This window comes from Brassica rapa, chromosome A03 (genome assembly GCF_000309985.2).
Source record: "Brassica rapa cultivar Chiifu-401-42 chromosome A03, CAAS_Brap_v3.01, whole genome shotgun sequence".
Taxonomy (NCBI): domain Eukaryota; kingdom Viridiplantae; phylum Streptophyta; class Magnoliopsida; order Brassicales; family Brassicaceae; genus Brassica; species Brassica rapa.
Genome location: NC_024797.2, coordinates 3,240,321 through 3,263,254, shown reverse-complemented (window position 1 = coordinate 3,263,254; position 22,934 = coordinate 3,240,321). Strand labels below are relative to the sequence as shown.

Genomic DNA, 22,934 nt, shown 5'->3' with positions numbered 1-22,934 from the left:
TTATAACTCAGTATGTTTTTTAAAAAACTTAGTTTTAAGTAATAAACGAATTTAATAAATTAAATTCATCACCTATAATGTTCTGTAAACTGTATTTGAAAACTCTCTAAAATTATATTTTAAGCATAATATTATTATTATTTAATTTAAGTTATTTTAAACATAATATATGCTAAACCAACTTAAATTATATTTATAATAGGACCATCCTAAACCGGTTAGTAAACCAAAAACAATACTAAACCAACATGAACCAATACCTGATTCGGCGAGGAATGAAGTGTTTCGGAATAAACGCTTGAATGGTTATTAACTGAAATGGTTTGATCATGAAAGAGTTAGTATGAATATTAACAATAAAATTATACATTAGATTAATTTAAATTTGTAAGAATACCTTTGAGTCTATGAAAAGCAATTCAATTCCCATGAATAAGTTTGGTTTTGGAAGTTGCGGGTTTCCCAACAATGAATCCACCTAACAAAAAGTTTGTTGTTATAAAAAAATCTCATTCAAGGTCATTAAAGGTTTCTGGGACGGCAATAGTTGATAGTGAAACCTTTTTTTTGCTCGAGTGCTTTGAAATTTTCCTTAATAGTGTGAGGTTGATGTGGATGGAATAATGAGTTTTATAGGGACTTTCTTGATGTAAAACTATAATTTTTTTTTTGTTTAATGTGGTATTTCCATTTTTATATAATTTACTACCATTTTAAGATAGAAGTACATTTTAAGATAGATGCTTAAATCTTAATGTACTTTTTCCATTTTTTAAAATGTTTATTTCCATTTCTTATATTTTTATTTACGTAATATCAATATTTTATATTTTTAAATAGATATTTAAATATTAATGTACTTTTTCCATTTTTTAAATTGTGTATTTACTTATATTATATATTTTACATTTTAAGATAGATGTTTAATGCTTGAGGAACTTTTTCCACTTTTTAAAAAATTGTGTATTTACTTATTATTACATATATAATTCATATATTATATATTTACATTATTTACTTATTATTTATTTTCATGTATATGTATTTCCATTTCTTGTACTTTTAATTTACTTAATATCTCTATTTTACATTTTAAGATAGATGTTTAAATCTTATGTATGTTTTCCATTTTTTTAAATTGTATATTTCCATTTGTTATACTTTCTATTTACGTAATATCTATATTTTAAATTTTAATATATATTTTTAACTCTTAATGTAATTTCCCATTTTTTAAATTTGGTATTCACTTATATTATATATTTACTTATTATTTATTTTTCTTTATATTGTGTATTTCTATTTCTTATACTTTCTATTTACTAATAATTTTATATTTCAAGATTGATTTACATTTTAAGATAGATGTTTAAATACTAATGTATTTTTTCCATTTTTTTAAATTGTGTATTTCCTTTTCTTATACTTTCTATTTACTTAATATTTATATTTTACATTTTAAGATAGATGCTTAATATTTAATGTACTCTTTCCATTTTTTAAAAATTGTGCATTTACTTATTATTGTATATATAATTCGTATATTTATATATTTATAATATTTACTTATTATTTATTTTTCTATATATTGAGTATTTCTCTTTCTTATACTTTATATTTAGTTAATGTCTATATTTTATATTTTAAGATAGATGTTTAAATCTTTACGTATTTTTCCATTTTTAATGTAAAACGGCAATGTTTAATAGAAGAACTTGGACAAATAGTCAAATAGTTATATTTATGTTTTTTTTTTCTTTTTTTAATAAAAAGGTAATGTTACATTATGAAGCTAACCCGTTTTTTAGTGAACAATGGTAATCTTACATATGTTTAATGTAGTTTTTCCATTTTTTTATGTTGTATGTTTACATATTATTGTTATTTTTAAATGTAAAATGGTAATTTTACATATGTTTAATGCAGTATTTCCATTTTTATGTTGTATGTTTACATATTATTTATTATTTTCGAAATTATATATAATTTTTTTTTTACAAAATAGTAATGTTACATTATGGAGATAAGCCGTCTTTTTTTTAGTGAAAAATGGTAATCTTACATATGTTTAATGTAGTTTTTTCATTTTTTATGTTGTATGTTTACATATTATTTTCTTAAAATAAAAATGTAAAATGCTAATCTTACATATGTTTAATGTAGTATTTCCATTTTTATGTTGTATGTTTTACATATATTTATTATTTTCAAAATTATATATAATGTTTTTTGTTTTTTTTATAAAACGGTAATGTTACATTATGGAGATAAGCCGTCTTTTTTTAAGTGAAAAATAGTAATCTTACATATGTTTAATGTAGTTTTTACATTTTTGTTATGCTGTATGTTTACATATTTTTTATAATTTTTGAAAATAAGTAATATTAAAATGTAAAACTATATTTTAATGCCATGTGTCATCTTTCGAGATTATATTTTATATTTACTTATTATTTATTTTTCTTTATATTGTGTATTTTTATTTCTTATACTTTCTATTTACTAATAATTTTATATTTTAAGATTGATTTACATTTTAAGATAGATGTTTAAATACTAACGTAATTTTTCCATTTTTTTAAATTGTGTATTTCCTTTTCTTATACTTTCTATTTGCGTAATATCTATATTTTACATTTTAAGATAGATGTTTAAATCTTAATATACCTTTTCCATTGTTTTTAAGTTGTGTATTTCTTTTTCTTATATTTTCTATTTACTTAATATCTATATTTTACATTTTAAGATAGATGTTTAATATTTAATATATTCTTTCCATTTTTAAAAAACTGTGCATTTACTTATTATTGTATATATAATTCGTATATTTATATATTTATAATATTTACTTATTATTTATTTTTTTATATATTGAGTATTTCTCTCTTTTATACTTTATATTTAGTTAATGTCTATATTTTATATTTTAAGATAGATGTTTAAATCTTTACGTATTTTTCTATTTTTAATGTAAAACGGCAGTGTTTAATAGAAGAACTTGGACAAATAGTCAAACATATTTATGTTTAATGTAGTATTTCCATTTTTATGTTGAATGTTTTACAGATATTTATTATTTTCGAAATTATATATAATGTTTTTTATTTTTTTTTTATAAAACGGTAATGTTACATTATGGAGATAAGCCGTCTTTTTTTTTAAGTGAAAAATAGTAATCTTACATATGTTTAATGTAGTTTTTCTATTTTTTAATGCTGTATGTTTACATATTTTTACAATTTTCGAAAATAATTAATATTAAAATGTAAAACTATATTTTATGGCACGTGTCATCTTTCGGGAGAAATGTTTTCCGCTGATGTGGACGCCCTATGGAGCCTCAAAAGCTCCCTTTTATTAGTAGAGTTTATTTTTCTTTATATTGTGTATTTTTATTTCTTATACTTTCTATTTACTAATAATTTTATATTTTAAGTTTGATTTACATTTTAAGATAGACGTTTAAATACTAATGTACTTTTTCCATTTTTTTAAATTGTGTATTTCCTTTTCTTATACTTTCTATTTGCGTAATATCTATATTTTACATTTTAAGATAGATGTTTAAATCTTAATATACTTTTTCCATTGTTTTTAAGTTGTGTATTTCTTTTTCTTATATTTTCTATTTACTTAATATCTATATTTTACATTTTAAGATAGATGTTTAATATTTAATATACTCTTTCCATTTTAAAAAAATTGTGCATTTACTTATTATTGTATATATAATTCGCATATTTATATATTTATAATATTTACTTATTATTATTTTTTTATATATTGAGTATTTCTCTTTTTTATACTTTATATTTAGTTAATGTCTATATTTTATATTTTAAGATAGATGTTTAAATCTTTACGTATTTTTCTATTTTTAATGTAAAACGACAATGTTTAATAGAAGAACTTGGACAAATGGTCAAACATATTTATGTTTAATGTAGTATTTCCATTTTTATGTTGTATGTTTTACATATATTTATTATTTTCGAAATTATATATAATGTTTTTTGTTTTTTTTTTATAAAACGGTAATGTTACATTATGGAGATAAACCGTTTTTTTTTTAAGTGAAAAATAGTAATCTTACATATGTTCAATGTAGTTTTTCCATTTTTTAATGCTGTATGTTTACATATTTTTTACAATTTTCAAAAATAATTAATATTAAAATGTAAAACTATATTTTATGCCACGTGTCATCTTTCGAGAGGATTTTTTTCCGCTGATGTGGACGCCCTATGGAGCCTCAAAAGCTCCCTTTTATTAGTAGAGATTGGCCTACCAATATAATTGGACTTTCAATTTTTCTTAATAATTTAAATTCATTATTTTTTCCTTTTTAAAATACTGCTATCTATGTTTCCAAACAAAATTATATTTTTTATATTGTTATCCATTATAAACAAATTTCAAATGTTTAGATTTTCTTTTCATTTCTTTTCTTTTGCTTGAATTGTACTTGTAATATTTATCAATCCAGTCATTGTTGTATTTTTTTGCTACCAACTTGTGTTAATACAACTAAAAGATCATAATTTTTTTTTTGAACTTTTAAGACATAAAGACTGAGGATGATCCAAATCCGAGGATGATCCCAATCACTCCCTTGTTTATTCTACCAGTAATGAAAACATCTATACACATCAGCTTCATCCAAGTTGCTAAAGCATCATGCAACCCCCAAAATGAATATAGACACATACATACACATATGCGTGTGTGGGAATATGCACACATCAAATCATGGAATAAGATGCTGGAGAAGCTAAATCAGTGGTTGGTTTCAATTTTTGTATTATCAAAAATCAACCATTGGACGAGAATGGAATCGAAGACCTAGTAGCGATATTCAGGACGCAATCATAAAGATTGGAAACTCATAAATATGAGAAAGATTCCTAGATTCATTTTACATAAAAGAGATTTATATCTCAGGAGGTGAAACTGCGTCAAGTTTGCTCCATCAGAGGAGAACACAGATTCCAAGAGATTCATGCGGAAGTTTAGACAAATCACATAGATTACTCAAGATCATCTCAAACAAGGACCATATAATTGGCACTAGATATGTATCAACAATGCAGAAACAAGTAAGCATATGATGCAGATACAAATCGAACATATTTTGCAAACCATCTCCATGTCTCTAGTTTAAGTTGCTTATAAGAATAACCGATACAAAGAGCTAAGTGAGCATTGGTAAAACAATGTAAACACTTTCATCAATCAAATCTCATTCTTGGCAGACTGTTAAGGAACATGGAGATGGAGATACACTACTACCAAAGAGTTAAGAATATAGAGCAAATGGCACAGAACTTAGAAATCCAATGATTCTCATTTCTCAATAGTAGCAACAGTTATGCATCTGAACAATGAACAAGGCTTTCCAAAACTTGGAAGTAAACAAGAGAAAAACACCTAAGAAACAAAAACCAAAAAAAAAAAAAAGAAGCAGAAGTTCAATAATCCAAATGAAAATTAGGACGGCAGATTGAGATAGTCTGCAATGGTAGAAACCCTCCCTAAGGAATGTTCCCGCTAACAACTTGGCAGATAGTTCTCAGACATGATGACTCTTCTTTGTGACCATGTCCCAGAAGAAGTCCGTCAACACAGGCTCATAACACGGCATCTTAGCATAACCAGGAAAGTAGTTAATATCAATTATCAGATACCTATCACCATCTCTCGCATCCCTAATCACATCAAAGTTGAACAGATTCAAACCCATCGATCTCCTCATCGCCTTCGCCAACTCCTCCAAGAACCTCGAAGGAGGCATCTCCACTTTCTCCAAGCTCCTATCCTCACCATACTCCTTGTTCTTCTCCTCCTGAGTAGCAGTCAAGTTCGATATCTGCGAAAAGGGCAAAGACCCTTTAGACGTCCCGATCTTCTCCTCGGAGATATCAGGTAAAGATCTTCTCTTTACGCACTTCACGTAACCTCCAACAACATAGACCTTGAAGATCACGCCACCGTGATTCACAAACTCCTGCAACACAATCGGTGCTTTAAGTATCTTCATCCCTTCTTGATCGTAGATCAAGAACATCTTGTGAGACGTCGCGCTCCCGTCTGCGTCCAAGGGCTTAGCGATCACCGGAAACTCAAGCTCCCCCAAAGCTCCACCTCCACTCAAAACGCTTGGATCCATCACAACGACCTGCTTCGGGACGCCAAAACGCTCACTTTCCGAAACGGGAAAGTTTAACTGAGTGATCACCTCGAGCATCGAGACCCTGTTGTGTAATTTCTCGATATCCTCAGGAGAGTCGACGACAGGGACGTTAGGGCACTTCTCGCGAAACTCGTGGAGGTTCTGTTTCCAGTCAAGATCGTAAAGCTTGTGGATCACGCAATCGAGCTTCCCCTGTTCCAGCAAGGGCTTTGTTGGATCGAGCTTGATTAGATCAATGCCTCTTTGCCTCGAGTGCTCGATCAACGAAGGCTGGATGAAGCTGTGTTCTTTCTTGGCTGCGAGAGCGTATCCGACTCTGTATCTCTTCTCTTGGGTTGAATCTGACATCTTTGTGAGTGTTGCTCTGTTTCGGAGGGAACAGAGTTTAGGTTAACATTTGAGTCAAAACCTATCTTCGAGGGTTGAGAGTTAAGGATCCGGAGAATGTGAGATTCTACACGGAAGTGGATGAGATCGAGAGAGATGATACAGAATCTAAAGCGAATCGGAGAGGAAAGATCGAAAGGGATCGCCTTTGTGAAGATGAAATAACAGAGAGGAAGAGAATGTTGTACACGTGTGGAATGGAATATAAGTACGTGTGGGGATGCGAATGGAGAATGTTTAACACGTGCAAGCGTGTGAAGGTTGGATAGTGCAAGTCTTTTTCATATGATGGACGGTTATGAATGCTTCGTTTTTTTTTTCTCGTGGGCCATGTTATTTTTAGTGGGCTTTTGGATATATGGAACTGAAGTATTCACGTGGTAAACGTAGCTATTCAGGTGGCGACGACAAACGCTTTGCAAACCATAAAGCGAATAAGGGGTGGCACATTTATCCCGAACACAAAAATTGAACCGAACCTAACCGAATAAAAAAAACGGGATTTGATTTAGGTTAGAAGTTCTATCAATTATCTAAACTAACAGATTCTATATCTTTAGAAATAAAAAATCGGAACTGAACCGGAATAGAACTAAGAGTTGCATTTATCCAAAATAATGAATTATCTGAATAGTCTATATCCTAAATATTTAAAATTATCTGGATCATTCGAACTTTTATCCGAAAATCTGATTTTTTTTATCTAGGGAACCGAAAATTAAAACCGAATCGAAACAGAAATTCAAAATTATTTTAAATATTAGCCGGTTTCTAATTTTTTTTATCCGAACAAAACCAAAAATCGAATAGAAACCAAACCGGATTTCTTAAACACTCTAAAAGATCATATATCTTGAGAACCGAAAAGTCGAAAATCAAAATAAACCAAACTGAACCAATACTTTAACGCCAGGCCTAACGCGAATACAGGAGCAGAATCAAATAAACTGAAGTTAATTAAACCAAAAGACAAGCCTTTACATTAGCAACAAAGGTCGAGAAACATCGTTGTTACAATCGAAAAGAAGCAAAGAATCAATAACCAACAAAGATATATATATAAAAAAACACTGATGGAAATCAAAATGAAAATCAATATGTATGTTCCTTTCTACATATAATAAGCTTTTAAAATGATTTTCCTTACCTCCAAGTAGGGGTGGGCGTTCGGGTTCGGGTCGGGTTTTTCGGATTTTCGGGTATTTCGGTATAGAGGTCTAGAACCCGTTCGGGTATTTCTGTACTTCGGGTCGGGTTCGGGTATTTTTAGTTCGGATTCGGTTATTTCGGATCGGGTTCGGATATTTAGATTTTGAAAAAAAATATTAAAATTTTCATTTCTCAAGTTTATTGTATTTAAAAATATAACTTTTAGTTAACTAATTTTTTATTTTTAATAGATTGAATGGTTAATAGATTTGGACATAACATTTTAAAACTAAAAAGGCACTAGTTTAGTTATTTTTTTTTTTTTGGATATAACTTTTTGTTAATTTTTGAAATAAAAAACTTGACATGCATTTTAAGTGAGTAGCAAATCATTTTTTCCGGAATTGTATGTATATCATATGAACTTAAATTATGTGTAGTATCAATATAAACATTTTATATAAAATGAGAGATATAAACTAGAAACATAAGGTTAATTATACATATGTTCGGTTATCTTCGGATATCCATTCGGGTTCGGGTATTATTCGTTCGGGTTCGGGTATCCAATCTCTCCTCATTCAATACCCGTTCGGGTATTTTGCTACTTCGGTTCGGATTTCGGTTCGGTTTTTTCGGATCGGGTTCGGGTGCCACTTCGGATATCGGGTAAAGTGCCCACCCCTACCTCCAAGAGTTTGTTATTTCAGGTTTACTGCTGCTTTCTTCTTGAGAAGACTTTACCAAGTAGAGTCTTCTTCTTCTTGATTTTCTTCTCCATCACAATCTCATCTTCTGCGGTTTCATCCACCTTCTCTGTCGAGGTTTCATCACTTTCATCGATCTTTCTTGAATCTTTTTCTTCCTCCGGAGACTCTAGTTCTGTTTTCTTGTCCGGAACAGCTTCTTTCTTCTCTACCTGGCAACTCTCCCACATCTTGAAGATAACTTCAACTGAGTTATCTTTGTCATCATCATCATCTGGAGACTCTTCTTTCTTCTCTTTCATCTCTGTTTTCGCCTCCTCGTGCTTTCCATTCATATCTTTCTCCTCCACACCATTGCCATTGCTGATGATATGTTCTTGTGGAGCTTCTTCTTCCACACTTCTATGACCATTCTCAGAAGAAAACTCAACCACTTTGGGCAACAAATCATACTCTTTCTCGCTTTCACTAACCTCCACCTCCTCCTTGCTCAATCTTGCTTCCTCTAGTAACTTTGATAACTCCTCAATCTTCCTCAAAGCAACACCTTCCTTTACCCTCAGCTCCTCATTCTCATGAACCACGCTTTCAAACTCAGTCTCTTTCTCCAACAGACTCTCCTTAAGCTTCATGCTTTCAGCTTTCGCTTCCCCGAGACACTCCTGAAGATAAACAACCTCATCCTCCACCTCCTTCAAACTCTCCTTCGTCTCCGCTTCCTTTTTCCAAGCAGCATCAGCTTCTTCCTCCGTCCTCTTCAACAAACCATCCAACCTACTCATCGACGCAACCTCTTCCTCCATCTTCCTCACGTGATCCACAAGCTTAGCTTCCTTCATCTCCCACTCCGTCTTCGAGCTCTCGAAATGCTTCTTGGTCTGCTCCACCGCGCTCACAAGAACATCGATCTCGTGTCTTGATTCATCAAGCATTGTCTCGTACTTCTCGCTTGTCGCTTTGATCACCACCTTCAGGTCCTCTATCTGCGCTTCGTAGTCTTGGTCTCCTCCTTGGCTTAACAGCTTCTCCTTCAGCTCTCTTCCTTCGCTTGAAACTTCGTGTAAAGCAGAAGCTAGAGTCTCCATTGCTTTCTTGCTCTTCTCCTCTTCCTCCTTTGAGGTTTCAAGATCTGCTAAAAGCTTCTTCTTCTGTTCTAATAGCCTCTGAACGTTTGAAGAAGCGTCTTGCTCCTTGTCTAAGGCACGGTTCTTCTCCTCAACGACAGTTTCAAGATCCTTCTTTAACTTCTCTACTTCTTTTTCGGTCTTTGACAGTTCTTCTTCTGATTCCTCAAGATCCTCCTTCTGTCTAGCGACTGTTGTCTCCAACGTGATGATTTTCTCCTTGAGGTTAATGAGTTCGGATTCTGTTTCGTGCAGCTTATCATTGCTTCCTTCGAGTTGTTTCATCACAGACTCCAAAGATAAAGACGCAGATCTCTCTAGATTGTTAGCTTCTTCTAGCTGTGACTCCACTTCTTTGGCTTTGCTCTTCCACTCCTCAGATGAGCTGTTCGCAGCTTCAAGATCAACATTAAGCTTCTTGATGATCATCTCTTGCTCTTTCACCTCAGACTCAAAGGTTCTCGCCTTCTCAAGATCTCTTTTCAAAACATCAATCTCCTCTTCTAGCTTACCCACCATTTCACTTTCGGATGAATCAAGCAGAGCTTTCAACCGTGTCAACTCAGAAGATAACATCTCAACTTTCTCCGCATGAAGCTGAGCTGTCTTACTAGAATCACCTGCTTGGATCAAAGCCTTGCTCTTAACCTCATTGGCCTTAGCCAACTCTTCATTAACCTTTTGAAGCTCCTGTGTAACTGAAGCGTGTTGGCTCTTGACGTTCTCGAGTTCTTTCTTCAGCTCTTCTTCCTTCTTCTGAACAGCCTCGATCCCTTCCTCAACAGCTTGGAACTTCTCAACCTCGATGTTTTCCTGAGCTTTTAAAGCGTCGTCCAGCTTCAGAGATGCTTCTTGAGCTTCTTTCTTGGCTTCTTTGAGCTCATCGAGTGCTTTCGCTTTCTCCTTTTCTAGTGAAGATATCTTCTCGTTAGCTTTCTTGAGATCTTCCTTGATTTGAGTCAGAGTCAACCGAGTCTGTGTTGGCTCTGCTGATGATCCTTTCGCTGCTCCACGCGCTTGAGTTTTCTGCAGAACCACATACAACTCTCAAATGACTAGAATAGTAACAAAAGGAATCTATAGAGAACTGTAATAAACACTCAAGACTTATTACCTCTGGTGGAGTTGGGACCTTTGGTGATCGTCTCTCAACAGTAGAAGACTTTGAACTTGGTGAAGAGCGATCAAGTGAAAGGCGTGAACTTGGAGAAGCGGTCTCAGATTTATTCACTGCCCTACTCAATCTCGCCACTTTTGGAGTTGCGGGAGATGATTTCCCCGGAGGAGTTTCCGACAAACTAGTTCTGATTACGACAAAACAACAAACACAAGTTGATCTCAGTAAACAGAGACAATTCGATCAAAATATTCAAACTTTCCGCAAAACGAATCCACAAGTAATTAGATCTAAACCGATCATCATTGACAATTACTCAAAAATAGTAACTTTGAAACACACAAACAGCAGATCTGTTCTTCTACTTGAAACTAAAACAGAGTGAAACAGAGTGAAACAGAGTATAAAGAGTCTTACTTAGTCTTCGAAGACATAGCTACCGTCGCTGACCACCACCGTCACGCTCGATTCGAAGAAGATGAAGTTGGTCGATTACAAAAAAAAACAATGTTGAATTTATTGCAAAATCCAATTTTGGATTCAGATCAAGAGAGAGAGAGATGGTGAAAGTGTAAAGGAATAAACGCAGAAGAAGAAGAAGACCTGTCTCCAGAGTGGCCACACTCTCTTAAAAAAAAGCAAAATTACAAAACTTTTTTTTATTTTTTAATGAAGTCGGATTCTCCTCCTACCGATCCGATGTATCAGAGAAAAGACAACCAACCACTAACTATTTCTTTAAATTGAAGTGGAAAGAAAATTAAGAACGTGAAGGGTTGGTATAGTGACGAAAGTGACCTGTGCTGTTGTTTAGTCCAATCAAACCGACAGCGAACCACCGTCACTCTTGTCCTTATCATTGCGGCTACATAGATCAACGGCTGTCATTTTATTCCGCAATGTTTTAATTATTTTTTCAGTAAAAATTATTGTATTCATTGAGGAGACTTTGCTGACTTGTATACAAATTCACCGTAAAGAAAATAATAAAATTACTTCACATCAACAACAAAATGTCCATGTCAACTTGTCTCTGGTTCTTGCTGGTGTCAAGCTTCACAGGCGCAAACGAGGTCAACGTAAATTGCCTGAGGAGCATAAAATCTCAAGTTAAAGATCCCAAGCGATCTTTATCAAGTTGGGTATTTCGCAACGGGAATGCAACTTATATATGCAGTTTTGTTGGTGTGGAATGCTGGGATGAGGATAGGGTTTTGACAATTTATCTTTCTGGTTATGGTCTCCAAGGAGAATTTCCTCTGGGTTTAAATGACTGTTCTTCTTTGACAGGTCTAGATCTTTCCAGAAACAACTTCTCTGGAGCTCTACCATCTAATATAGCCTCCTTGATTCCATTTGTTACAACTCTCGACCTCTCTTACAATCAATTCTCCGGTGAAATCCCAACAGGTTTATTAAATGTTACCTTTCTGAACACTCTTATGCTTCAGCATAACCAGTTCACTGGTCAGCTTCCTCCCCAGCTAGCGTCACTTCAGCGGCTCAAACAGTTCTCAGTGGCAGACAATCATTTGATCGGTCCTGTCCCAAAATTCAACGAAGCCTACTTTGGATCGGAGAGTTTTGCTAATAACACGGATTTGTGTGGTTTGCCTATGGAGTTTTGCATTAACCCGGAAGAAAAAGTGAGCCGGTTTGGGCAGATGGGTGCAGCAATTGGTGCGGCTATATTTGCACCAGTAGGTGCGTTCTTAGGCTGGTTCTTCTTCAATGGTAATTAGAAGGAGAAACAAGGAAATATAAGACACCGGAGATGAATTTCTACGTTTGTAATTGGATCACATGTCTTAATTAGTTAATGAATATCACATTTAGTTTCTGCATCCGTTCATGAGATTCGTGGAAGCACCTAAACAAGTACTTCTAAACAGTAAAGTTAATCTCAAGATATTGTTGTCTATTTAATCTGAACACCATGTATGAGTTAAAACAATTTATCTTCTTTTTTCCTTTTAATTTCTGGCTTTCTCCCATCACATCTTCTTGGAAAGTTAGTGTCTTATTCAGCTGATATATTTTTTTCGATACACATGATTATATGTGTTTCTGTTACTCATCGATCCAAGTAACCCTGTACATTGAATAAAAATATTTCACGTTGATGTGTCAGAAAGCATGCATCACGGAGCCATTCAAAGCTTGAAAAGGCTCTAAAATATAAGGTTGCCATAGTCATGCTAAGGTGAACTCTACTTTTGTCACGGAGTCTTTTTACCCCTGAGGAGACTTTTTTTTTTTCTCTGAGGAGACTTCTGGTGTTGAACTTGTCACTTGATTTTTTTCTACGCGTACTTGCTATTGATTTCACTGCCGTATTTGAAAACATGCATGGTCACCTAAGATGTTTTGAAACTAAATGTGATATTCATTGACCAGCTGCTTCCACGAATCTCATGAACGGATGCAGACACTAAATGTGATATTTATGGACTAATCAACAAAATGCGTTCCAATTCCAAATGTAGAAATTCAGCTTCGATGTCTTATTTTTCCTTGTTTCTCCTTCTTACCATTGAAGAAGAACCAGCCTAAGAACGCACCTACTGGTTTAATTCTTCTTCAGCCATATTTGCCATCTCACAATCAACATAAGGTAGTATAATGACAAGGTTTGTGATGATTTGATTATATACGTATACGCTGGCGCAAGAGCTGATGTTATTAACATCCATGACTGGTATCAGTCTTGAATATTCTTACACTAATTAAGTCTGATAACAAAAGCCTGAAGATTCTTATACTTACTAGTCATCACTGATCGATGGACACCATGATTAACATATTTTCCACAGTTTTAGAATATTCAAACCCATGGGACAAGCAGGAATCAATTTGTGTGAATGATTAACATTCTCAAGTCTCCTCCGTGGAACCCGTTTTACACGGCAAGAGACGACTTGTGACTTTAGAAAATCTTTATAATTCATCATGCTCAAGTTTTGGCTATACTATTAACAATCTTCACTTGCTTTTGTTGCTAAAACCAACTCTCTTGTAATCCTCTATTGAAAAAGTGCACAACCACACAAAAATGTCCTTAGTAAACCTAGCTGCAACTTGTCTATGGTTCTTGCTGGTGTCTAGCTTGACAGACGCAAACGAGGCCAACGTAAATTGCTTGAGGAACATATATTCCGGAGTTAAGGATCCTAATGGATATTTAGCGAGCTGGGTATTTGGCAACCAGACTGCAGGTTTTATCTGCAAGTTCACTGGTGTGACTTGCTGGCATGATGATGAGAATAGGGTTTTGAGCATTAAACTTGGTGGTTATGGTCTCGAAGGAGAGTTTCCTCTCGGGATTAAACAATGTTGGGATTTGACAGGTCTAGATCTTTCTAGGAACAACTTCTCTGGAGTTTTACCATCTAATATAGCCTCTTTGATTCCTTCTGTTACAATTCTCGACCTTTCTTACAATAAATTCTCCGGTAAAATCCCAGCCGGTTTATCAAATATTACCTTTCTGAACACTCTTATGCTTCAGCATAACCAGTTCACTGGTCAGCTTCCTCCTGAGCTAGTGTCAATGCAGCGGCTCAAACAGTTCTCTGTGGCATACAATCATCTGACCGGTCCCATCCCTAAATTTAATGAAGAACACTTGAAAATTGGAGTGGACGATTTTGCTAATAACGAGGGTTTGTGTGGTCGGCCTATGGATGCTTGTGAACCGGACGAAGATATGATCCGGTTTGGGAAGATGGGTGCAGCAGTTGGTGCGGTTTTATTTGCACCATTAGTTGCGTACTTAAGACTCGTTTGTCATCAATGGTAGGAACTAGGAAGCAGAAACAAGGAGATATAAGACACCGGCGCTGAATTTTCTACATTTGGGAATGTAAAACATGTTTTAGTCAATAAAATTTTTTTTTTTTTTGAACAAAATTTTAGTCAATGAATATCACATTAAATATTATGCATCTTTGAACAAAAAAAAATTTATATATATATTTTGCATCTTAGTACAACGAATAATAAAAGTACACATGCCGCAGAGTGTCAATGAATGATTAGATTATATTTCAACTTGGAAAACCTTTGTAACCCCACACACAAATTATAATTGTAGTAGCTACGAAATCTGCAATTTGTGGTGCTTCTTCGTTGAGAAATCTAGAACTATCAAAACATGTTTAGAAAGATATCAAATGCAAACTTGATTGCCTATATGTCTAGTCTTGAGGGTTATGTTCTCTTCATGAGTTAATTATATGCTTAATTTTGTTGATTATGCCCTTTTTGCCAAAGGGTGCTGCACACTATGGAGGAGAAGTACGCACCTTAATGGTGGATTTGAGTAACAACTAACAAGACATAGTGCTGAGTGATTTTCTTTTAGTTTTCTCACAATGCTGTGTTCTTGTTTAATGTTTCCAGGTTCTTGGCCGAGAAAACATGCGTTTCAGATATTTTTTAATGCCAAATACCCAACTCGATAAGTATCCATTTGGATCCTTAACTTGGGAATATATGTTCCTCAAGCAATTTACGTTGGCCTCGTTGGCGACTGTGAAGCTTGACACCAGCAAGAACCATAGACAAGTTGCGACTAGGTTTATTAAGGACATTTTTTTGTGGGATTGTGAGCTTCTTTTTTCAATAGAAGATTATAATAGATTTCAAGCTTTGAATGGCTCCGTGATGCATGCATGTTTAGGTCTTTTCCAAACAAAATTCATATGTAAAAAAGGTTTTAAATTTAACTAAAGTTGACCCAAAATATTTTACCAAAAAAAAGGTTGACCGAAAGAAGAAGTTAAAAACTCGAAAAGAGAGAGATATATTCCCTTTTTCGTTTAAAAGTCGTACGAGTAATTAAGATTCGTACCCAACAAAAAAAAAAGTCGATGAACCAGTCAGAGACACAAAGACAAGATAGAAGGTAAGTAAAGTAACTGTAATTAATTATAAACTTACTAACAAACCAGTAACCACGTTTAAATCCTCTTAACAAACCAATACTATTAGTCAAAATATGAATTAATCTATTAACAAACCAAAACTATTAGTCAAAATTATTAATTAAATGTAGAAATGTACACAACTGTATAAATATATGTATCTAAGTATAGATCCTGAGAGGTATATATATATATATGCACAGCTTTCATCTCTGGCTCGTGTTGCTTTGTATAATCAACGAACGAAAGGCGAGAACCGAGGGAGAGCCATCACTCAAATCTTATAAACACTGAAGAGAGAGGAAGAGATTTCCCCAATTGAGAAGTTAGGGTTCGTAGGAGTTGGAGAGGGGAAATTAGGGTTTCGTTTGCTCCCGATTAGGGAAATCGAATTCGAGGAAGAGAAGGTGATCTTGAGACCTGAATCATGCAATGTTATTTCCCCAATTTTGTAGATTTTTTTTTATTATATAGTATTTGTTAGATTATCTCTAAGATTCCGGGTTTATGGGCTACGATTCTCTGTGAATTTGATTGGTAAATTGATTATTAATTCGATTTTTTTTTTTCATTTCTGGGTTGATTTGCATGAGTATGTTATGTTTGGTTTAAGATTGAAAACATTTCTTCCTTTTTAATATGTTTTTTTTGTCCATTTGTAACAGTTGGAAGAGCTGGATAGGAACCGGTCTGTGAGTCGGGCAAATTGATTTTATTGCAGATGGTGAGATTAGCTAAAACCCCCTCTTTTTCACTTTTGTTGTATTGTCTTTGTCTGTTTCCTGGAGGAGAAGGAGTGATGAAGTGTCATATCTAAGGCTTAGATCATGAAGTGAAGTGATCATGACATCTTTTTGATGGATAATAGTAATCTGTATTTGTTGTTTCTGAGTAATTTGTCTTGGTATTGTTATAACACTTGGTAGCTAATATAACAGCTTTGTATATTGCTATTGCCATTATATGGACCAGTTAAATCACGAGTTTGCTCATTGATCTTGTTTGAAAATAGTTTTGTGGTGTGATTCATGAATAATAATTTGTTATTTTGTTTTTAAGTATTTTGGAAGATTTGAAAATGAGGCAGTTTGTTCTTTGGTAATTCAATGATATATTGAGGATTGTTTTGTTTTATTAACTGTTATTGTATCATGTGCAGGCTGATAAAAGAGTTGGTAAGCGTTCAACGAATCAGAGAGGGTTTTCAGAAATGGACTCTGGAATATGTAATGTATGTTCTGCTCCTTGTTCATCATGCATCCATCGTAACGTGGCTTTCACAGGATCAAAATCGGACGAGTCATCAGATGAAAACGGTCACGGAGTTGCTGGCAGCCAGTTTTCTGTAAATGAGGACCGTCTTTTGCCTTCAAATAACACTGCTAGTGAAGCAAGCAACCTTGTTAATTCCAGTCATGATGCTCTCTCTGAGAATGCTGAGAGTAGGGAAACAATCAGACGTTCTGGGATATCTGATGATTCTGGAGCTGTTGCAACGACTTCGAAGACATCTTTTTCTGGGAGCAGGATGAATCATAAAGGGTCTGCATCAGCTAATGTGTTAGATCAGAGCTCTACCCGTTTAGAAGGCCAGGAAGATGGGATATTGCCAGAATCGGAAAAATTAGGATCACAGGGTGACGTAGACAAAGAGGAGCCTTCAGTTGAAGGATCCACACCTTCTGGCCAGAAGGAGGTGAAGTCAAGTAAAACCGCTTCTGAGTCAGTCTCATCAGCTATGTCTGAGAGCGAGAGCGATTCTGAAATGGTCTTACATGATGTAAGTATTGCGGTTTTGTCTCATATTAGAATTTAGTGATACACCTACTTTGCTGAGAATTTTTTTTATCTGAGCCTTTTCCTTTTTTTTTTTGTTTGTTGAATAGGTAAAGGTTTGTGATATCTGTGGAGATGCGGGTCGTGAAGATCTACTTGCTATCTGCACCGGATGCAGTGATGGTGCAGAACACATGTAAGCCTGCTCTTCTATTCATGTGAAGGAAAACATTCTAATGGCAATATTGTATTCAGGATGTGTTCGCATTGTTAGTAGTATAATTTCATTTGATTTTGGTTAGACCTTAGTTATTGATATTGATTATCATACCTTCCATTTATGAAAGGTAGCTCCATTTTCTGTGCTAACAATGTAGTTTTGTTTTACTTAGCTATTGCATGCGGGAAAGGCTCAATGCAGTTCCTGAGGGTGATTGGTTCTGTGAAGAATGTCAAACTGTAGCTGAAAAACAGAAGCAAGGTAAAGCTGAATATGTAACCAAACATGATATATGTGGAAAAAAATAGCGTATTGAATTGCAAACAAAATTTAGATTCACATTTTCTGTTTTAAAATTTCTAACGAGCTTGAAACATGCAGAAGCTAAGAGAAAAAGAGAAACTGAAGTAATCCTCAGTCCACATAGCTCAGGCAAACGACATGCAGATAAGATTGAGGCAGCTCCTGATGCTAAAAGACAGGCGGTTGAAGATTCAACCGGGTCACCCAAGAAACCTGTTCTCCCCAGAATAGGTGCTTTATCTCGGGAAACATCATTCAAGGGCTTAGACAGTCCAAGGGGAAAGCTAAGTCATCAATCATCTTTCACTGATAAGATGGAAGGTGCACGCTCTACTGGTTCACAGCTTCATCCTCCAAAAGGTAGGCTGCATGATGTGATTGCTCTCCTTAAGCGCCTTATCTATTTTCTCATAGTTCTGGTGATAAAACATTACTTCTTTGTTTGTCCAGGTGGATTTTTGAAATCCAGTTCCTTCAATAGTTCTAGCTCGAAACCAAAAGTGCAACTTATGGATGATGATGTTATTCTCCCAAGAAAGAAGATTAGGAAAGATTCTTCTCTTGGAAACCTAAGCAAATCAATGTCAAGTAAAACAACAGACAGTGGGAGTTCTAATGGAAACGATTCACAAGCAAAAATGCTCGCGTCAAAAGTGTATCATTCACAAGAAGGCAAAAGTCCAAAGCAACTGAAAGATCGAAGTACAGAAGCTAATGCGCCAGCAGCCTCCACCGACCAGAAGCTTACTTCACGCAGCAGTTTGGTTTCTTCATATGCTAACAGTACCCGTGATTCGAAGGGTTTGCAGTCTGATGGCAAACGAGGTAGCTTGACGAAGCAAGTTAGCAATCTAAACCGAAACCGTCTAGAAAGTCCTGTTACTTCTGGTATGATTCCTATCAGTTATATTGATACTTCTGTTACGTTATCTTTGATATTATTTTGTTTGTATATGTTTTTAATCATTTTAATATATGATCTCTCTTTTCAGGAGGTGATATTCCCACAAATGGAAAGTGCAATGCCCGCGAGCAAAGTTCAAGTCAAGCTGACTCTAAGGATGAACTGACATCCACTTCCTGCGCGGGTGAGGGTGTGCCAAGCAACGGTAATGTAGCCTCGCAGGATAGATTACCGCGGTCCAGGGAATTTAGGGAGGTAGGGAAGAAAAGCAAAGATGGCTTTGGTAAGCGCCAAAGGTCTAGCCTGTTATCTCATGCAAAAGGCTTGCCATCATCTCAAAAAGGAGGCGAAACTGCAGAATCTAATGAAACCTCAGGCGTTTCTGATAGTGATCTCCCTACCCCAAAAAATGCTCGGGAGGATATAAATAAGGGTAATAGGTTGCGAGCAGCGGTTGATGCTGCTCTTCGTAAAAAGCCCAGCTTTGGCAAGAACAGAGTATTGGAGCAATGTGATACGTCCTTGGCGTCTAATGTGCATCCTAGTTCTGATAAGAGCTTACAAACTCAGTTACCTCCAAAGATGCATACGACTTCATGGCCCGCTCCTGACCCGTACAAACAGACAATTGTAACAAATGAAAAGCAGCTTGTACCGTCTGGTGTTGATGCGGTGATGCCTTCACGATCTGTGGAACTTGATATGAAGCCTGAAGTTAATATTCCATCTTTGAAGTCCGTCATGAGAGATTGGCCATTAGTATCCCCACCTGCTCTGTTGAGAAGCTCAGCCATTCCAGACCATGAGTCTATATGGCAGTAAGTTTTCTTTCCTTTTTGTAGAGAATATCCCTTTGACTATACCTGTTGCCATGTAATGCATACTGAACAGTCAGTTTTTACATCATTTTTCCAGAGGAAATTTGGAGGTGCGGAAAGCTAGAAATCAGTCAGCTATGCATAGCGGAATGCAAGCACATCTATCAACCTTAGCATCACCCAAGGTTGCTGAAGTGGTGAACAAATTTCCAGAAAAGTTTAGCTTGAATGAAGTACCTCGGCTAAGTACATGGCCTGCGCAATTTCAAGACAGCGGTACTAAGGAAGACCATATAGCTCTGTTCTTCTTCGCAAAGGATGTTGAAAGGTAGGTTTCATACATGATCGTTATTATTCACTCGCTTTTATTACTGGTCTAAATGATTTTCGTTGCTACTTGTGCAGTTATGAGAGAAACTATAAGCCTCTCGTGGATAACATGATCAAGAAAGATCTAGCCCTGAAAGGAAACCTCGATAATGTTGAGCTTTTGATTTTCGCATCCAACCAGCTTCCTCCGAATTGCCAGCGTAAGAATGCTTACCAAAGTAGCAACCCGTGATTTAAATAATTTGTTCGGAATGTAATGCCAATTTATATTGTGTGAAAGTAGTAATTCTTACAGAGTTTAATAATTGCAGGTTGGAACATGTTATATTTCCTTTGGGGTGTATTCCGAGGAAGAAAAGAGATTTGTACAAACCCACAAAAGAACACATCTCTGCCTGCTTCAGATGTTTTGCCGCGAGACCAAGACCCCAATAACTTGTGCCAAACGAGGTCTCCTTCCAAGCATTTGGAGAAAGCGTCTTCTCTACGTGAGAGCCCACACAAGATGCAAGAAACTCAAAGTAGGAAACATGTACTTAGCCATGAGAATCCAAGTGACAGAGAATCCTCTGTTGAGCGGTCATCGATCACAAAGGTTGGTTGTTCTTAGTCCTTTGGGTAAATCGTAAATACTTTATCTCCATCTATCTGAACTCGTAGTAGGAAATTTTCATCTCTTAACTTCATCGGGTTCTTTAATGTAGGAGGAAACTGCTCGTAAAGAGGACGAACCAGGTGCGAATCATGTTCCTTGCCAAGCTAATGGATCAAACTCTGGAGATAGTCTAGTGAAGAAGGTTCAGCAAATTGCAAAGCAAGACTTGGGTGGTAGAAAGGATCTGCCTTTGACTGTCACGCCCCCTAGCCAAGTCAATCCTCTAGAGAAAGATCTTAACTGTAGTCAGGCTAGTCACAGGAAGCGTCAAGTTTGGGAACTGACAAATCCCGCCACCGTGAACCAGAAAATGGAGCTCCTTTATGAAGCTTCACGCGAAGGATCTCCGCATAAGAAGCTGAAGACAGAAAACGAAAACAGCAGCGTTACATTTGGTAATGATTCGGGGGTGATGAAGAAGAGTCCTAAAGGAGTATTCCCTTTGGACTTGAATGTCGAAGGAGAAGACATGGAACTAGTCGATGATCTTATTCCATTTGGCAATAACAATGGCAACGACGAAGACAACAATAGGCGGTTAGGTGGCACAGTCCCGGATCTCGAGCTGCCATTTGGTGGTGAAGAAACAACTCAAGAAGACACTACAAGACTATTGCCTTTCTTAGCCGGTAAAAACAACTCTGGGGAACAAAGTAGTCGCAGTATGAATAAAGCAAAAGAGAAAGAAGAAGAAGATGACTCTGCTTCTCTGTCGTTATCACTCTCGTTTCCGGGGGAGGAGAAGAAGAATGTGAATACTCCCTTTTTTCTGTTCAGAGACTTCCCCAGATAACAAGGTTATATCGTTAAGTTTATTTTTATTATGAGTGTCCTTAGTTGTTGAAGAAGACTCCAACAAGATAAAATCACAGGTTTGTATATGAAAATGGTGATGGGATAGAAAGATACCGAATGTTTTTTTTTTAAATTACTTGTTGAAATCTATAGAATAACAAAAAGACTTCTGAATCCCTCTCTCTATATTACTTGTGTACTGGTTGTGAGTTTTCAAGACGCATTAGAAGGGTTCTTTAGTAATTTCAGCTTTAGTATAAGATATCCAGACAAATGTGTCTTCCCAGTGTTCATCATCAGATCTCTTGGTTTTACATATCCAATGGCGTCCTGTGTTGCTCATCTTCCACTCTCAAGTAATCGTTTCCTTCTCACTTTACTAAGTATTTTATGTTTGCGAGAGAAGATCAGAACAATTTAGAACTCTAAGTTGCGTTTTGATCTGTGAGAGAAGAATTTTTGAGAGATTCGTATCTTTTTATATAAAAAGGAAAAATTGCAAAGCTTCTTGATTTGTTGTTATCTGATGGCACAGGTGGGTCTCAGTCTCGTCATGTAAAAGCAAATGGATTGTCCACCACAAAGCTCAGTTCCATTTGTAAAACTTCTGCATTGACTGTTCAGAAGAAATCAAGCCAGGGTCGCAAGTTTTCGGTTTCTGCACGGTATGGGTAAGTATGCATGTCGCTGTTTAAAGTTTTCTCTTGTGCGTGAATGAACTGTCTTGTTGAAACTTAGCTCTACTAATGATTTTCCAGAGACGAAGGGAGTAGGAGAGGAAGTGGTGGTGGTGATTTCATAGCTGGTTTTCTTCTAGGAGGTGCTGTCTTTGGCGCTGTTGCCTATATCTTTGCTCCACAGGTGTTGTTCTCTTAATCTCACTTTTGTCTTTCATTCTTCTGGAACCTTAATGAAAGATTTGGATTATGTTACTAATCAAATAGTGTTTTTGTATGAACTCTGTTGTTAATGATGAGTTGATTGAGGTTTTGTTCTCATGTTCTGATTGGTTTATATCATTCTCATGCAAATCTAGCTAAAAGATTTATTTCTCATTCTTGGGTTCGGTGTTTCAGATCAGAAGATCGATAATGAGTGAAGAAGATGAGTATGGTTTCAAGAAGCCACAGCAACCAACGTACTACGATGAAGGTTTGGAGAAAACAAGAGAGACACTGAACAAGAAAATCGAACAACTTAACTCAGCAATCGACAATGTTTCTTCCCGGTTAAGAGGTCGAGAAAAGAACACTTCTTCTCCCAATGTACCGGTGGAAACTGACCCAGAAGTTGAAGCTACGACTTGAAAGAAACAAACACTTTACTTGGTCTCTGTTTTTCATTTGTAACCAGAGTTGAAAACAGTTACATACGGTTAAGTGTTAAGTGCTTCACTTATTTCTGGTTGCTTCTGTGTACTCAGGCCTCTGTAGACTTCTTGCAAAGCCAGATATACAATCTCGTGTTGTTAGTGAATTTGAATTTGGTTAAGTTCAGTTTAACTAAACTAAACTCAGCATTCAGACATAATGTA

At 35.4% G+C, this 22,934-nt stretch overlaps 6 protein-coding genes across 8 annotated transcripts; 4 read left to right on the top strand and 2 right to left on the bottom strand.

Moving 5' to 3' along the window:
• Positions 1-5,322: 5,322 nt before the first annotated feature.
• On the bottom strand, positions 5,323-7,267 carry LOC103856211 (inositol-tetrakisphosphate 1-kinase 1). Its single transcript, XM_009133308.3, has one exon. The coding sequence runs from the start codon at positions 6,536-6,538 to the stop codon at positions 5,570-5,572; it is 969 nt and encodes a 322-aa protein (XP_009131556.2). The 5' UTR covers positions 6,539-7,267; the 3' UTR covers positions 5,323-5,569.
• Positions 7,268-7,520: 253 nt separating this feature from the next.
• LOC103856210 (WEB family protein At5g16730, chloroplastic) lies at positions 7,521-11,360 on the bottom strand. 2 transcript variants are annotated; one of them, XM_018657854.2, is made up of 4 exons: positions 11,092-11,360; positions 10,672-10,861; positions 8,415-10,583; positions 7,521-7,724 (listed from the first exon to the last, which is right to left on the bottom strand). In XM_018657854.2, exons 1-3 carry the CDS (start codon positions 11,106-11,108, stop codon positions 8,439-8,441), a joined length of 2,352 nt encoding a protein of 783 aa, XP_018513370.1. In that variant the 5' UTR covers positions 11,109-11,360; the 3' UTR covers positions 7,521-7,724; positions 8,415-8,438. The 2 variants fall into 2 exon arrangements, with proteins under 2 accessions (XP_018513370.1, XP_009131555.1); XM_009133307.3 differs by lacking the exon at positions 7,521-7,724 and having other exon boundaries at positions 8,409-10,583.
• Positions 11,361-11,659: 299 nt separating this feature from the next.
• Positions 11,660-15,555, top strand: LOC103856873 (probably inactive leucine-rich repeat receptor-like protein kinase At5g48380). Its single transcript, XM_033288759.1, has 2 exons — positions 11,660-11,811; positions 11,965-15,555. Exons 1-2 carry the CDS (start codon positions 11,688-11,690, stop codon positions 12,414-12,416), a joined length of 576 nt encoding a protein of 191 aa, XP_033144650.1. The 5' UTR covers positions 11,660-11,687; the 3' UTR covers positions 12,417-15,555.
• On the top strand, positions 13,727-14,473 carry LOC103856872 (probably inactive leucine-rich repeat receptor-like protein kinase At5g48380). Its single transcript, XM_009134000.1, has one exon. The coding sequence runs from the start codon at positions 13,727-13,729 to the stop codon at positions 14,471-14,473; it is 747 nt and encodes a 248-aa protein (XP_009132248.1).
• Positions 15,556-15,770: 215 nt separating the features above from the next.
• LOC103856209 lies at positions 15,771-22,807 on the top strand. Of its 2 annotated transcripts, XM_009133306.3 has the most exons (16): positions 15,771-16,006; positions 16,265-16,323; positions 16,759-16,774; positions 16,883-17,379; positions 17,486-17,571; positions 17,768-17,856; positions 17,977-18,258; positions 18,349-18,786; positions 18,891-19,620; positions 19,718-19,948; positions 20,026-20,150; positions 20,262-20,545; positions 20,655-21,756; positions 21,936-22,071; positions 22,159-22,261; positions 22,477-22,807. In XM_009133306.3, the coding sequence occupies exons 2-13, from the start codon at positions 16,321-16,323 to the stop codon at positions 21,396-21,398; spliced, it is 3,525 nt and encodes a 1,174-aa protein (XP_009131554.1). In that variant the 5' UTR covers positions 15,771-16,006; positions 16,265-16,320; the 3' UTR covers positions 21,399-21,756; positions 21,936-22,071; positions 22,159-22,261; positions 22,477-22,807. The 2 variants fall into 2 exon arrangements, with proteins under 2 accessions (XP_009131554.1, XP_009131553.1); XM_009133305.3 differs by having other exon boundaries at positions 16,759-17,379.
• LOC103856208 lies at positions 21,524-22,889 on the top strand. The gene is made up of 4 exons (XM_009133304.3): positions 21,524-21,756; positions 21,936-22,071; positions 22,159-22,261; positions 22,477-22,889. The coding sequence occupies exons 1-4, from the start codon at positions 21,723-21,725 to the stop codon at positions 22,705-22,707; spliced, it is 504 nt and encodes a 167-aa protein (XP_009131552.1). The 5' UTR covers positions 21,524-21,722; the 3' UTR covers positions 22,708-22,889.
• Positions 22,890-22,934: the final 45 nt, after the last annotated feature.

Excerpts from the sequence above, each read along its gene's own strand:
- LOC103856211 (XM_009133308.3), bottom strand. The coding sequence starts at position 6,538 with ATGTCAGATTCAACCCAAGAGAAGAGATACAGAGTCGGATACGCTCTC.
- LOC103856210 (XM_018657854.2), bottom strand. Across the intron at positions 10,584-10,671 it reads AGGTCCCAACTCCACCAGAG|AAAACTCAAGCGCGTGGAGC; the intron begins GTAATAAGTCTT and ends GTGGTTCTGCAG.
- LOC103856873 (XM_033288759.1), top strand. The coding sequence starts at position 11,688 with ATGTCCATGTCAACTTGTCTCTGGTTCTTGCTGGTGTCAAGCTTCACA. Across the intron at positions 11,812-11,964 it reads TCCCAAGCGATCTTTATCAA|GTCTAGATCTTTCCAGAAAC; the intron begins GTTGGGTATTTC and ends CTTCTTTGACAG.
- LOC103856872 (XM_009134000.1), top strand. The coding sequence starts at position 13,727 with ATGTCCTTAGTAAACCTAGCTGCAACTTGTCTATGGTTCTTGCTGGTG.
- LOC103856209 (XM_009133305.3), top strand. Across the intron at positions 19,621-19,717 it reads GACCATGAGTCTATATGGCA|AGGAAATTTGGAGGTGCGGA; the intron begins GTAAGTTTTCTT and ends TCATTTTTCCAG. Across the intron at positions 19,949-20,025 it reads TTCGCAAAGGATGTTGAAAG|TTATGAGAGAAACTATAAGC; the intron begins GTAGGTTTCATA and ends CTACTTGTGCAG.
- LOC103856208 (XM_009133304.3), top strand. The coding sequence starts at position 21,723 with ATGGCGTCCTGTGTTGCTCATCTTCCACTCTCAA. Across the intron at positions 22,072-22,158 it reads TCGGTTTCTGCACGGTATGG|AGACGAAGGGAGTAGGAGAG; the intron begins GTAAGTATGCAT and ends ATGATTTTCCAG. Across the intron at positions 22,262-22,476 it reads CCTATATCTTTGCTCCACAG|ATCAGAAGATCGATAATGAG; the intron begins GTGTTGTTCTCT and ends TCGGTGTTTCAG.